Genomic DNA, 15764 nt, shown 5'->3' on the forward strand with positions numbered 1-15764 from the left:
GTCATTCTTTTGAATTATTATCATTATTATTTTTTTATACAGACATGAAAGCATGCTTCATTGCTCCTTTATACCCAGAGAGGCAGCACCGGGAGCCTGGGCTTTACCTGGGCCGTCCTGGTCTCAGAAGCCAGGGGGTGTGGGACGCATGGGAAGGAGAAGGCACAGATGTCAGCCTGAAGCCTGGCGAGCCCGTGAAGAGCTCGCTTGAAGGTGTTCTCCTGTGTGTTGCAGTGGTTTTACTTGGCTTCCTAGCCCCTCCATCTCAGAAAAAGACCACACCAGTGTGCTATGGTGTATGTACTTGCCAAACTGTTTATTTGCCATTCACTAGTGATAATGTTGGATTTACAGAAGAAACTGTGGTACAAAGAAAGTAAGGCTCCAGTGGCTCCTGGGCAGCAGCAGTCCAGCTGCCCTGCACAGGCTGGGCATGGGAAAGCTCCCGGCAGAGGGGGGGGGCAGCCACCCTGACTCTGAGCAGTAGACCACACACGATGGAGTGCCTGCTCTCCTGCACTGTCTGGAAACACCTTGGAGAGGACTTGGGGTGGGGGGTGTTCTCTCATACCGTATCTGGTTTAAACCTCCAGATTGACAGTTCCCTTTTGGGAAGTATTCAATATGTCAGTACCAGGGAGAAAGAAAGCACACACAAATTTCCAGGATGCTTTGTGAACAGATCCAGTAACTGCTACACAAATAGACACTAGGTGGGGCCTGTCCAAGTAGGACTGCAATTCCCATTGTTACTTTTTCAATAGATGTGTTTTACTGTCATTTCAATTTGGAAGTTTATTTTTTTCCATTGATTTTTATACATCCAGAATAGCGCAAATAACCAACAGTTATTTTTTTTTTTTGCACATTCATTTCCCCTAGAACAAAAAGTGAACTTAAAAAAAAATTGGAACCATGCTATTAGCTCTTTACAAAAGTGAATAAAAAGTAGCTCATTTTTAAGTCTAAAATAAACAAAGTAGAAAGAAGCATTTTTTGTCTACAGTATTTAGCAAACATAAGAAAAAGTCCTTAGAAACACACACAAAAAAATTGAAAAAAGTTATTACAGGTATTAACAATATTTTATAATGAAGCTTAAAATCTATTTACATACATAAATACAATTAACTTTGTTGATGCAACTCTTCTGGAAGGAAAAAAAAAATGCCAAATGATCAGCCTCATCAATTCTGATCTGGCTAAAGGGAGGGGAAAAACTCCAAACAGACAAACAAAAACCCCAAACAATTGTATACTGTAGGTAAACAAAAAGGCATTTTGTTCAGATGTAAAAAATGTTTTCTGAGATTATTGTTAACTGATTTTTCATGTATAAAAGACCCCAAACATGTTGTACCCCCAGAAAAAACAACCACCAGAAACAAAAATCACCAGGACGGAATGTCCTAAGGAAGCAGGTCTTTCAGGACAGAAACCTGCAATCCTAAATTGTAGGACATTTGAGTGAAACCATTCATTTCCTTTCCAATCAGAGCATTTCTGTTTATCTGCACAGAAATGGCGAGGCAGCAGAAAGGCTGTCTATTAACTCACTGATTGTAATTTGTCCAGGAAGGCTTCTGTTGCTGCACTTGGACAGCAAGCAGATCCAAAATGGTTGGCAATGTCTCTGTTCTGCTGGAAGAAACCCACAACGAGCAGGAGAAAGGCTGACTCACCATGCTCCTTTATGTAAAGGGAGGAGACCTGCAGCTCCTCGTGTTCTGGACATTTGGTGTGAAGTTGGGGGTGTGTGTGTGCTGTCTCCTTATATAAAGCGAGAGAATGGAGGAGGGAGGAGAGGCTTGGTGGAGGGAAGGGAAGAGAAACAGAGGGAGATATTAGGGGGTCAGAGAAAGAAAGAAATGTAAGTCATATAAGAAATATAAGTCATATAAGAAATATAGCAAGAAAACCAAAAAGAATTAAAATACATGTCCATGTTGACATAAATAAAGGCATGAACAAGCAGTAGAAATGGCTTATTTAGTCTTTCTTCTCTTGGACCAATGCTCCCAGATACATCCAGTTATTACATTATTGGCTTAAAGGTCTCCTTGATTGAAGGACCACCTTAATTTACCTGAAGGCAATGAATGCTATTTCTCCAGGGAGGAAAAAAGCATTAAGTGTGACATGAGGCCTATCTCCAAAACAACTGAAGTTTTATTTAATTTTTTCTGGGATGATTAAGTACTACATATGCTGGTAAGGGTCTGTGAAACCCTTGACTGGCCAGACCAGTGGGTCTCCAACAAAGTGACAAGCCCTCATCATACATGTCTTTGAGAGTGAAGATTCAATGTGAAGCACTGTCTGATCCCCTTCCAGGGCATTAGGCTGGTTTTGAGCTGGAATATCTTCAGGTACCAGAAATGAACTGGAAAATATAATTTTTTTTCCTTCATTTTCCCCCATCGTTTTGTCAGGTCAGATATGGCAACATGTGCTGAAAAGAACACTTAGGTTCGATTTGGGGTCAAGGGACCAAAGGTCCTTTTCAAAAATAAAAATTTTCAATTTACTGACATTTAAGGGTAATTTTGCTGCAAAAATGTAATATAGAATAAAACATCAAATTGAATCATGGAGAGAGAATCATGTCTAAAATGAAAGTGAATATACTCTGAGTTTCTCCAAGATCTGTTTTAGCTCTTTTCTAGATAAGAATGACCTGACTGACAACACAAACTGTTTTACATTTTAATTCTTACCAAAGTGCTACTGCATCTGTGTAAAACAAATAATCAATATATATATATAAGAAAACTCAAAAACAAGTTGCTTTAAATAAGACCAGCTGTTTTGCTGCCTGCAGCCAAAGATCTTTCTAATTTGAATCCTTAAATTTATAAAATAAAAATCAAACACTGTTCTGAAGTCCTGCTTTCAAATACTCTTCAGAGTTGACCTGAAATCATTTCAACTAATTTAAGAGGTACATTAAATAACAACCAGATCATTTTGAGCACATATATGTCAAAATCAGCAGTTAGTATTTATGAGTTGTACAACTGCATTCTGACCAAATTCTCCAACAAAAATAGTGCCATAAAATTTACAGTGACATTGGATACTTTTGAATTGTAGCCATGGGCAGCAGTGACATGAATCTTTCCTGTCATGCAGATGCACGCATAAAAGTGCACACACCCCATTAGGTAGGGTCTCAGCCTGGTGAAAGCAATGCAAAGTTGGGTGCTGAATGAGCAGCATGGGATGGAGTCCGGCACAGGTGGGACAGTACTTTCCCATGTGACACCATGGAGGCACACAGATGTAAACTGTCCTGTTCAGCTCTGCTTCTGAGCCCACCCTATGAAAACTGAGCTGGAGACTTTCAGGCATCAAAAGCACCAGGTCTAGTTTCTTCTACTCCCAGCCTTGGGGGACAGCCACAAGTTTTGTTCTGCATCAATGAACAGGTACTGTATCAAATAGGAGTATTTTCTTGGAGCTAAAAAATCTGAATTCTGGATTCAGATCATCTCCTTACTCCCCCAGAAGGGAGCAGTTAAAGAACCCATAAATCCGTTCATTCGGTTCCCATGTGGATATTGCTCTTCCACATAGCTTACTTTGGATTCAATGGTTACAAAGCATGTCTGAAATTATCAAGAGCCCATGGAGGAAGCAAACCCCTAGGCAGAAAATAAATCCTCTCCAGAGGTGCAATCATTGGCATCTATCTGAACCTCCTGGAACCAGACTTGACCTTCTCTGTTTGAAGGGAGGGAGTCAGATATGAGACCCTTTGTTGAGCTTGGCAGAAAATTCCATACTTCAGATCCTTCAAGTGACCCTCAGTATCTAAAAAGCATATTAAAAAGATTGCTGCATTAGCTACCAACTCGTTTGATTAACATGAAAGGGAGTTTAATGTAAACAATATTTAGATAACCAAGTCATCACATTGCCCATCCTTTTTTTCCAGCCTTCTTCAATGTGATACATTTAACTTTGGCTACTATCAAAAACAAAAATGTAGTACTTGATATTTTTCTTCTTAATATAAGTACATTTAAATAATAAAAAAAGTATCAACACATAAGTAAGTGTCTAAACAACAAGATACATAAATATCTAGGGATTCCTTGTGGGAATACAGTAGTTGAAAATGACCCAAAGCTGTAGCTGTTTCTCAAAAAAAACAACTACACCAAAGTCCAAAAGAAAAGTTAAATAAAACTTACAGAAAAAGGAATCATATTTCTTTCAATTGTCAAAGCAAGAAAGAAGCAAGCTCAAATTTATATATATATAAAAATAAAAACCACCCCAAATGCAAATACGAATTTTGCAATTCATAAGGTGCTGGAAAAGAAAATTAAAAAATATGAATTAGATACCAAACAAGAGGAGTTGCACCCTCCCAAACCAAAATTCCACTCTTTGGAATAAACAACTTGGTTAAAAAGTGAAGTCAAGGGTATAAAATCTTTCTTTTATTCACAGCATCGCTAAATCAGAAGCATTCACAGTTTCCCTCTGGGAATCTTCCTGTTTGCCTTACGACGCGTCCGCGTGGTGGCGAGACGGACACCCTCAGGTTGGGTCAAGCTTCGGAAAAGGTGAGCCAGGCCCACGGTGACGGCGCTCAGGCGCTCCGTACGGCCTCGGGGGGCGTAGGCGGCCCTAGGGCCTAGGGGGGGCGCAGACCGGAGCTAGATCCCAGAACCCAGTTCGCAGGGGCCCGCCCCCTCCCCAGCGCCGGCCGCGGACCCCGCGTTCGCGGGCTCTCCCCGGCGAGGGCTGGGCCTGGGCAGGCGCGCTCCTGTCGCCCGGCCGCCGCGAGGCCCTCAGTAGGGCCGCCACACGGCCTCCTCGAGGCGCGCGGCGGGCGCCATGTTGGTGGGCGAGTTGCTGTGGCTGCCCTCAGCCTCTACCACGTCGCTCTGGTTCGGGAGGCTGGGGTTGAGCAGTGCGGAGCCGGTGGAGGCGTTGGTGCACGGCGGCAGGATGCGCGGCGGCGAGCGCTCGCCGCCCACCATGGAGAACTGGTAGGAGCCGGCTGAGGCGCCGTAGTACAGATGGTAGGAGGGTGAGCTGGCCTGGAAGGGGCCGCCCTGTGCCTGCGACGAGCCGGGGTAGGGCGGCGGTAGGTATGTGTGGTAGCGCGTGGCCGAGCTCATGGCCGACATGCCGATGCCGATGCCCGACGTGACGGGCGTCGGGGAGTAGGTGAAGGCGCCGGGGTAGTGCATGCGAGGGTCTGAGATGGAGGGCAGCGCGGGGAACTGGCGCGGGTCGCCGAAGGCCGTCAGGTCGGGGGCCGCTGCGGGGGCGAGCGAGAAAAGAGCGTGAGGCTGGAGCAGGGGAGGCCACGCCCCTCCCGCCCGCGGCCCGCCCACAGGAGGATTACCCAGAGGGCTGCTGCCCTGGGAGCCGAGGGCGCCGCCTACTCAGCATGCTAGTGGGCAGGGAGGTGGTGTGATGCTCTGCCATGAGAGAGGGTGGTAATCCGGGGCTTCACGGAATGTAAGGTGGGGTAGGCTACAATGTCATTACAATATAATAGACTGTAATACAATGTAACGTAACACATACTATGTATAGTTAAAACAGGTATAATATCGATGTAATTACAGGGTTGGCAAAGCGACCGCCTGGCCACCACCAATTTTGTACGGCCCCAAGCTGAGAATGAGTTACTTTTCTAAATGGCTGAAAAAAGTGAAAAGACATAATATTTCCTGACGTGAAAATTATGTGAAATTCCCATATCGGTGGCCATGCCTAAAGTTTCACTGGAATGAGCCTCACTCCTGTTCAGTATTACCATAGCTGCTGATGAGCCACCACTGCAGAGTGGAATCGTCATGACACAGACCACAGGACCCGGGAAGCCTAAAATATTTAGTATCTGGCCGCTTATGGAAAAAAGTTTACCAGCCCTCTGTAATCAATATATTAATATGCCAATATTAATATAAATGTAATCTATGATATTAATATCATTGTAAGAATGTGTAACTTATAAAATTATGTAATACTAATGAAATGGATGCATCCCTAGATTAATATTAATAGAATATATCATAATATGATATTGTGTTTTAATATTAATATATAATAACATTATAATACATTATACATAATATTTAGATTGAATCATAGGAAACTGCTGTTTCTGTAGGTCTCAAACAATTAAAAATTGGCAATTTCTTATGATTCGACCTAATGTGTGGCATAGCAGTGACTGAGTGAATGTCAGTGAGTATCAGTACCACTCTTTGTCTCCCACATAAAGTACTTCTACATTTTTAGAAAAATATGGCCTCAGTGTCACCTGGTATTCTCTCACATGTGCTTCACTGATTTGTTAACACAAATGGCCACAGGGCCTTGATTTATCCACTCCATTTTTGCACATGTTGAAATTTTACCAGGAATGGCAAAGCTTTGTCTGTAAAACTCATTTTGTTAGGATTCTGCATTTATGGTTTCAGAAACTGGCTTCGGCCTTTATTGCATCCTTCTGCATTTTTCTTCAGCATAGGCTGCCCTTGGGAACCACTAGGGCTTTGGGTGCCAGGAAGTGTTCCCTGTGTCCTGTAGATCAGTTTCTCAGCAGTGGTACTATTGACATTTTGGGCCAGATAGTTATTTGTTGGGGAGGTGGGGGGTTGTCCCATGCATTGTAGGATGTTTGGCAGCATCCTTGGCCTCTGCCTACCAAATGTCTGTGGTGCCCCCACACCCCGCATTGTGACGACTAGCAATGTCTCGAGACACTGCCAAATGTTCTGGGGGTAGGGTGGGGGGGGGGCAAGAATTCTGCCCCCCGCCCCAACTGAGAACCACCATGTAAATATAGGATGGTGTCCTGGGGGTAACTGTTCCTCAGAATTATTCATCAAATACTGGGCCAGGACCGTACTCTTTACAACAGCAAACCCAAAAGATAGCAGAGGCAAGAATGAAATGTTTTAAAATCTGTAAGTTCTCAAATCAACATACAAAATAACTTCAAGCTCAGAATGGCATGTGGTTGGTGTCCTTTTGTGTTCAGGCCCATAGAGAAACTTGATGGAGCCAAGAGTTTGCTCTGAAAGGAAAGCTACCAGGGTGGATTAATCTGTTTTTGGAAGGCATCCGGGGTTGATCAACTTCCTCATATTTCAAGCCTATTATTCCAGCAGGGAGAGCTAGTGTTCTCATTCTCTTTCTGCCTGTCTCTCTGTCTCTCTCCCACTCTCTCTTGCTCTCTCTCTCCCTCTCTCCCCCTTCTCCCCCTCCCTTCTCCTCCTTTCCTCTCTCCGAATTCCTCTATAAATTTGGGGTGAATGTGATGAGGAGGTATATACTCCTCATCAGAGAGGTAATTAAAGTTTATAGAAACAACCAAAGTCTGCAGCCAATCTCTCTGCTAATGAGGAAACCAGGAGTCTGACTTTCAAACAGACACTCCTGTTAATCTTTTCAAAGCCAGTCAGACATGTGGGCAGGGAAAACGTTGTAAACTGACAGTGGTTCTGGGGCTGCCCTTCCACGGCCACTCTCTAGCTCGTCCTGAAGCCAGACCGCACCTCATTCCACACAGTTTGTCCCTGCCCGCTTACTGGGGCTGTCTGTGAGCAAGCTCTGTGTCACTTGTTTTTGCTCACCCAGAGAGCTGTGACAGGAAGCTTGACTCCATTTTTCCAGTTAGATTTCTATAGTCTAGGGAGAAGCCAAGGTAGGAGGAAGAGCATTAGGCAAATACAATCAATTTGTTGGCATCTGATGCAAGACTCTGGACACAAATTAATGACTCCGCCCAGTATTCCTCTTGCTTCATTTGCCCTGAGACAAAAAGGTGAATCCACTGGAAAATGAATGAAAGGTCACCCTGTTTCATGGCGATGTCTGGACATGCTCTGCCAGACTGTTCCAACGACTACATGGTAATGTGGTGATGGTACCAAGTTACCGTAATCCCGAGTGAGTCCGAGGCTGGTCACGGACATAAGTAATGGAATGATGTTATGGTCTCAGCTGTCAGGGGAAAATAGTTCTTTCACTTGTGGGCAGAATATCTGAAAGATCTTCAGTGCTGCCCGTGATTCTCTTTCTATCTACATGGCACCAGTGCCACTGGACAAAAGACCACCTGTTTGGTGAAAGTAGCTTTTCCCGCATATTTTGATAATAAAAGAGCTTCAGCCCTCTAGATATGTTCCAATTCAAATGATCTATTCAAATATTTGTTTCCATTTTTATGTCCCATCTGACATTTCCTACCAAGCCCCACGGTCACGCACCATTCACCCCACCTGTCCGTCGCCCATTTGTCCTTTGGGCTGGCCTGGTGCCCCCCTATTCCATAGTGGGTGGGGGTGGGGATGCCTGATAGTCACAGGGAGCTTTTAAAGAGTAGGAAATCTGGGGATTAGGAGGTTCAGGTATTTTAGTTGGAAATGTTTCCCCACCAATGGCGCTAAATATTTGCCATGACAGCTCAAGTGTTCGTTCTACAACTTGACATGGATGAAAGCTGTCCCATTCCAGCCCCTCCCACTGCCCCCAAAGGATTAAACAGCCTGAGCAGATAATGGTGGCCTTAAAAGGATATTTTGCATGACTCAGATTAATGCATGCCGTCTGTCGCCCAGGTTGGCAGCTAAACATTAATATTTTTTTTTAAAGAAAAAAAAAATAAAGGAAAACCTCCAGATGACATCTCTTTTCAGACAAGGTGTGGAGACTGTCTGCAAAGGAGAGAGAGAGAGAGAGAGAGAGACAGTGCAAGTTCCCCCCCTCCCCCGCCCCCATGCAGAAGGAAGTCCAGGTGGGGTTGGGGACGGGGAGAGGGACCGAACACAGAGCTCTGGGGCGGGATTAAAAGGAAAAGCAGGAGCAGAGCAGTGTCAGGTTCTCAAGGCTGGCAGCCAGGCAGCCACTTGGCTTTTATGTGTTGCAATCCCCTACCGCCCCCAGGCATATGACAACGCTTCTCAGGCCGGCACTCCAGGCTTGATTTCTCAGAGGGAGACCTGCCAAGTTGAAGAGCAGTCTCCCATGCCTTTCCCAGCCACTGGAGAAAGCTCATCTGAAATTCTCTCCTGCCCTCCCTCCATGACAGGGGAGAATCATTCTTGGGCGCTGAAATGGGACGTGGTTTTTGTGTACCTCACACCCTCATGCCATAAAACGTCCTTCCCCACTCCTTGGGTAATTGAAGTCCTGGTTATTCAGAAGTGTAACAGCTACATGGGACTTGGGAGCGCACATTACTGATTCCCTTTAAAAAAAGGAAAAGTAACCCTCACATCTGAACACTGGTCAGTTGGAGCGGCTGCCCCCTGAGGGCTCTTGAAACTATAAGGTGCAGATCTTGGGTGCTGACCAAGTCAAAAGTCTTACGTAATAAATTCCAAGGGGCCCAGAGCAGGCACATTACCAAGGAAAACAGTAATTGTTTTAGTTGTAGAGAGCAGAGCAGTGCCACTGAGAAGAATCAATAAAAGTTGACAAGTGCCTTTGGAATCAAACTGGTCCTGAGGGAACAGAACTTCTGAAACAACAAGCTGAACAGACGTCATCATTCTTATGCTACTTCCTCAACTCCTTAGCCCAGCAGGTGCCCTGACAATGTTGGCATTAATGCAAAAAGTGGACAACTAAGTTGGCTTTCCCATTTTACCACAGTGCCTAAGAATACTCGAAGGTGGTGGTTCTCAACTGGGGGGCAGCTTGGGGGCCCTCTGGATACCTGGCAGTGTCTGGAGACATTTTTGGTTGTCTTGATGCTGGGGAGGAGGCCTGTTGCTGCATCTAGAGGCCAGAGATGTTGCTAAATATTCTGCAGTGCACAGGACAGCCCCCCACAACAAAGAATTCTCTGGCCCCAGATGCAAATGGTGCTGTTGTTGAGAAGCTCCGAGAAGAAGCTAAAGCATTTGGTGAAATCTCAAGTAATCACAACTGTCTGGAAAACACCACATTATATGACATTTAAAATTGCAGACGTGATGCCTTTGCCCCTTTCGCCTGCCCCCTAATCTACTATAATCTGATCTCAAGAGCTGAAAAGCAAAGACAACCACCCTCCCCCCGACACATATGAAGTATGTTTGCAGGCTTCACAATGCTGAAGTTCTCTTAAGTATTTTCACAGTTTGGTCCAGCTCCAATTTCAAAGCTCCAAGCAGGGAGTTAGTTTCTTCTTTTGCTTTCAACAAAGGAATTTTTCTCTACCTCCGATTTCCCTGCCCACGAGCAAAGGTGAGTGCCAAGCCCAAAGGTCTCATAGGTTAAATGACTAATATTTAATGAGCACGTATTAACAACAATTATGCTAACCACGACACCTGAGCTTTCCATTCTGTTCCTCTAATCTGGGATGAACAGCTCTTAGTTTGAAATGTCTCATTTGGGGTGTAGCTGCCTCCCATTCCACAGGTACCCCAGTGTTGTTCACATGACCTTTGAAAACTCACCACCGTCAGATGGATAGTCCCACCTGAGTTCTAGAAGTTGATTCCTTTGGCCTTGTATATTATTAACCCATCAGCTGCTACCTCTGTCTGCTAAATATGAGCAACCCCAAAATACCCAAAGAATCCTCTTCTGCCTTCATATTCATAATCTCTGTCTCTAGGTGTCAGGGAAAATCAGTGCATGGACATGGGACTTAGACAACCTTGTCTTTAAACCACATTTTACCCCCCAGAATGACTGCCAACCCCTTCATGAATCTCCAGTCTCTCAAACCTTCCACTCTAGCTCGACTTCAAAGGGTGTGTTCAAGCAACTTACTTGTGAGTCGACTGGAAAGCTCTGCAGAGAGGGTTGTCATGCCACTGGCCCGTCCAGGTGAGATGGGTGTTGCTGGGTGTACAGAAGGTGAGGCGATCGATCCCAGGTATTGGTAGGACTGATCATAGGACCACGGTGGGGATGGCTGGATCTGCCTTGTGTCTGCAGAGAATCAGGGATGTCAGTCATACGTAGAGTGGGGTGGGATTTAAGAAAAAAAAATTTTTTTAATAAAAAGCTAGTCACCTTTTTTCTCTTTTAAAATTTCATTTATTTATTTGACAGAGAGACACAGCGAGAGAGAGAGAGCACAAACAGGGGGAGTGGGAGAGGGAGAAGCAGGGAGCCCGATATGAGGCTTGATCCCAAGACCCTGGGACCATGACCTGAGCCGAAGGCAGACGCTTAACGACTGAGCCACCCAGGCACCCCTAGTCACCTTTGTTTAAATACGTTATACATGTCTGTGGCCTGTTGACCAGTGTTTAGTAAGTCCAAGTATTTGCTTTTGTTTGATGATTTCCATCCCTCCCACAAAGATACTGAAATACAGTTTGTGTGCGATTCTTGAAGATTTTCCTCCGATAACTGTTCCTTCTGGAGGTTTGATTTAATCATGCTAATAATGATAGGAGAAGTTGAATATGCTTTCCAGGTAGAATTGTTAATGCTCACCTGTTGAACTACAGCACGTTTCAACTGCCCAGACAATATCAGCTTTACCAAGAGTTACAATTCTCATCCTCAGAAACATTTTATAAACTCAGGCGATCACCTATCCATCTGTACTCAGTAAGCGAAAAAGAACATAGAGGGTTTTTTTTTTGTTTTTTGTTTTTTTGTACCTTTGGCAAAAATATCCCAAGGGCTTTTAAATATCCTCTATTTAGGTGAATTGTCTCCCAAGGAATTTAGAAAAGAAGGTCTGGCTGGGAAGCTGGTGATGAGGCCTGAGGATTAGTTCACAAGCCCAGCATAGAGAGCTGGCTCTACCACCCCAGACTGACAGGTGTCCCGCACCTTTTCAAGACCTCAAGTCTGCAACATTTAAAGGGCAGAATGTTGAGCAAGTATTTTATAGATGGCCATTAAATGAGGACTGGGATAGAGAAGAGACAAAACTCTGACTTCAGAAGATTTAGGTAAAAAGGATTTTGTAAATTTGACTCCAGCATTCATAGGAGTCTTAGTTTTCAAAAGCATCCCATTGCAGATGAAAAGGAGAAGAAAAAATGAACAAACTCTCTAATCTCAGGCAATACGTGTAAAAAAGTTGAATGGGACATGGTCCCCCCACAAGATAGCCTCCATTTCTTTAGGGTTAAACATTGATTTTCTCTTTGTGTCCCACATTCTCTGTGGACTACGCTAGTTCCCAGGGGTCTTCATAGCCAGGGCTGCGTGATGCTGGGAGTACATCTAGAAAGAGCAACGATCCTCAGGAAAATATGGGATGCAGGCTGTGTATGTGCCAGGATGTAAAGAAGTGAGTTCTTCCTACTCGTTGTGAAATATTCAGTTCTCATTCCTCCAGGGGCTTTTCATTTCCAGAAGTTCAAGTTTGCTGTTTCTGTTTATCTGTTCGAAGCCGGCAGAGTGGATAACAGAATCAGGGGTTTGGAGATCCACCTGGATCCCCGGGTCTTCTGCCTGCCTGCCCCCTCCCCCTGTCCCTCATGTGGATCGATTTCTTTCTTTTCGTTAAAAATAACTCAATTTTTAAGTTTGGAAAATCTGGGCAAATATTTTAACTTAGAATCTCTGAAATCTAATATTAAAGAAGGGTCCTCATTCCATTCTGAATTTTGGGGAATTGAACAGAAGGCAAGGAATAAAAGAGCTGGTCCATTCTAAACTCAGTGGAAATGAATGATCAGCTATAGTCAAAGATCCTGCACAGCCTTCCAGGCGACAGTGTTTCCAATAATTGAAAGCAAAGAACAAAACAGCAGATTGTTCAATATTCTCATTTTACTACAAGGGTTTTCCTCCAAGTGAAAAATAAATTATAGACTCAGATATTTTTGTAAGACTTGCGTATGTCCTAGCTATACACATTTGCAAGGTGAGTATATAGTACTCAAATATTTTAATCATTTAAGAAGCAAACAAAAGAGGTTTTATAATTGTCATAAAGCCCTCTGGGGTGTGAATTGTGGTTCAGTAATTCAAGACTTGCTGTGTAGACAACCCAGCACCCCTAACCCCATGTCTAAAACCACAGTAAGCATAAAGTATTATGCCATGATTCATGCTCTGTCATGTTTTACTGTAGTGAAAAAGTTGTGCTAGGCTTTTCTAAACTCATAATTAAACCATGCAAACGTTGCATAATGTTTCATAGCCTTTTAAAAATATGCTTTGGTAAAATGATCTTTATGATTAAAGTCCAAGTTCTATGATTGTTTTTTTTTTTCAACACAGGGTTTTAGATTCAACATTCTTGCTTCACACCACAACTTAGCTTTCCAGCGTTAGAGGAGGGCGACCTCTAACTTAAAACCCCTGCGTGATCAGTTTTCATTCACGTGACCCATAGTGAGCTGCCTTTGGATTCATTGCCGGCGGTGGGCCAGAAGGTGGTGATGGCGAGCTTCTCATGTCAGGTTTTTTGGGTGTTTTCTAATTCTATGTGTATTATTAATAAAAAAAACCAAAAGCACAAAATAGAACAAAAAAACTAGGGCCGACGATATGGTGTATGTTGAGTTTACTGTTCTGTTACCATTCTTGCTCTGATGGGGCCAACTCGAACATATGAAGGCAGTATGGAAATGGCAGTGCTGTGGGCAACCCCAAGCATGGGACTGAGAGGCAGGAGAAGTGGCCTCCATGTTTGTCTTTGAGCCTGGACCACTTGTTTACACGTCCTCATTCTCCTCTCTAAAAACACATGATCTCAAAGCCCCTTCCAACAGTAACGGTGCAGGATTCTAATTCAAATAGGTCCTTTACAGTGTTTCTCTGATGAACATGTGCTAATCAGATTTAAGAAAGAATCAGGTGGAAGGGTGCAGTGAAGAATGGTGCTTATAACAATAAATATACCTATTCCGGGAAGAGGAAGTAGGCAGGGAGAAGATGGGAGTTATCCAGAAAAGAAGCCGTAGGGTGAGGAAGAGAACCACTGTCAGCCATTCTCCAGAGAGCAGGGCTATTTATTCTTGAAGGGAGTGCCTCTGATAAGTCAGTCCATCAAAAAGAACAAAAGTTTATTGGAATTTTAGTATGTGCTAGGCATGTGCTAACTTAGCTAGTAATAGCCTGATGAATAAGACCAATCCCCTGCCCCATTGGAGCTTCTAGTCTGATATCAGTGAAGATCCTGGGAGTAGATGATGCTTCAAAAGGTTTTTTCCTATGGCACTGATTATATGCTGAGAGTTGCTTCATTTATTCATTCACATTCATTAGTTCGTTCACTCATTCATTCATAGGCTCATGAAGTTATTCACATCCTCATTCATTCATGTTGCCAATGAGCATTTTTGCTTTACTAGGGTCACTGCTTTGGGGACTCAGTAGTGAATGGATTATAGTCCTTGCCTTTAGGGAATCACAGCTAGTGGGGGACCTGTACTCAGGAGAACTGATGGGTTATCTGCCTAATCTGGACTTGCAAACAGCTGTTCCCAAGTTAGAGATAACCCTAATGACATTTATTATGCACTTATGTTCTGCCTCTGCAAGGAACAGATTAGGGAAAGCACCTAATTTAAATAATAGATTTCAGTCTGAATTCTGCCTTTACCCTGGGCAAGTCACTTATTTTCTCTGATATGTAGTTTTCCTACTTCAAATGGTAGTAGTGAAGAATAAGTGCGATAAGTCATATGTAAAGCAAGTAACACAGTTTTTGGCCGTATTAAATGCTCAATAAGTCTGACTATTTTTTATGATTATATTATTAAAAAGGAAAATGAACCCATGCCAAGGGATTTATCTGATAATTTATTGGTAAGGCCACACACACCTGCTCCAGGGTGAGCCTCGTAATGCCACGCTGTTCACTGATAAAGGGCTTGCCGGCTGGTCTTCAGCACTGGAGAGGAACTGGGCTCCAGAGATTAAGTGGTAAAGCTCAAGAAATCTGGAGATTTGAGGTAAGGATAGAGGAGGCAAAGACCCAATCTCAACTAGTTCACATGTCCATTAAGAAAACGACTGGATTAGAAAATTTAAATTTGAGCCTTTCTGCCTCCTGTTTTTTTCAGGGTACATAATATTTTGATGCAGCCACTTTACTGAAGTCATTTTGTGATGGGTTATTTTCAGCTGTCTGATCATCAAAAAAGTGGGTAAAACGGAGCTCCCTCTCTCCCTTCTCTTTGAAATGAAGTCAGAGAAGGGGGAAGTTGGGGATAAGTTAGGGCGGAGGCGAGTGGTGAAGTCAGAGGGATCCAGGGCATACATCACTCAATAAGAAAGTAGAGTGCTTTCACCTTTTGATGCAGCAGTAACAAAAAGTCTCCAGAGTGAAAAATGACCCTATCAAATAACTGATGTCAAGATGTTCTGCTGCTTCCAGCTGCAGCTCTGAAATGTAAAGAGCTTGGGGGTCACCGCTCCCCTCTCTACAAGAAAAGAGCGGCACAGACTGATAATCCATGACTCTTCTTGGATCTGTTAGAGAATTGAGACTGTAGGGCAAACTGCCACCCTGGAATCTTGAGAGGCAGGTGACTAGAAAATCACCTGAGGTCTGCGTACCAGGAGCAGAAGCTGCTAGAGCCGTAAACTGGTCAGAACGCTTAACTGGTAATTTTGGTTAACTGTTGGAGACCGAGTATAGTCTACTGTGAGAATAAGAAACTTCTAGGGGCTGCAGTCTTGTGTGCATGTATGGGGATTCGGGTGGGGACACTTTCATGACATTGGCATCAGGAACTCCTCCAGGTTTTCACGGGATCCAGTATAATAACAATGGGTTACGGCTGAAAGAGACTATTTAGGGAAGAGTTCTTAGGGAAGTCCAAAGACAACAAGGGAGACAAAAACAAGGACATTAGAGGAATTTGAAG

General features: G+C 43.8%; 1 protein-coding gene across 5 annotated transcripts in view; it reads right to left on the minus strand.

Moving 5' to 3' along the window:
• Positions 1 to 297: 297 nt before the first annotated feature.
• Positions 298 to 15764, minus strand: part of RUNX1 (RUNX family transcription factor 1) — a 248657-nt gene continuing 233190 nt past the window's right edge. For all 5 annotated transcript variants that reach the window (XM_081799730.1, XM_031032673.2, XM_081799726.1 and 2 more), the window contains 2 exons: positions 10744 to 10905; positions 298 to 5278 (listed from right to left, as the gene is read on the minus strand). In XM_081799730.1, coding sequence (XP_081655856.1) covers positions 4803 to 5278; positions 10744 to 10905 — 638 coding nt within the window. In that variant the 3' untranslated portion in view covers positions 298 to 4802. The remainder of the gene's footprint in view (positions 5279 to 10743; positions 10906 to 15764) is intronic.

The sequence above is a fragment of the Leptonychotes weddellii genome, chromosome 1 (assembly GCF_054177405.1).
Source record: "Leptonychotes weddellii isolate Sample4059 chromosome 1, ASM5417740v2, whole genome shotgun sequence".
Lineage (NCBI taxonomy): Eukaryota > Metazoa > Chordata > Mammalia > Carnivora > Phocidae > Leptonychotes > Leptonychotes weddellii.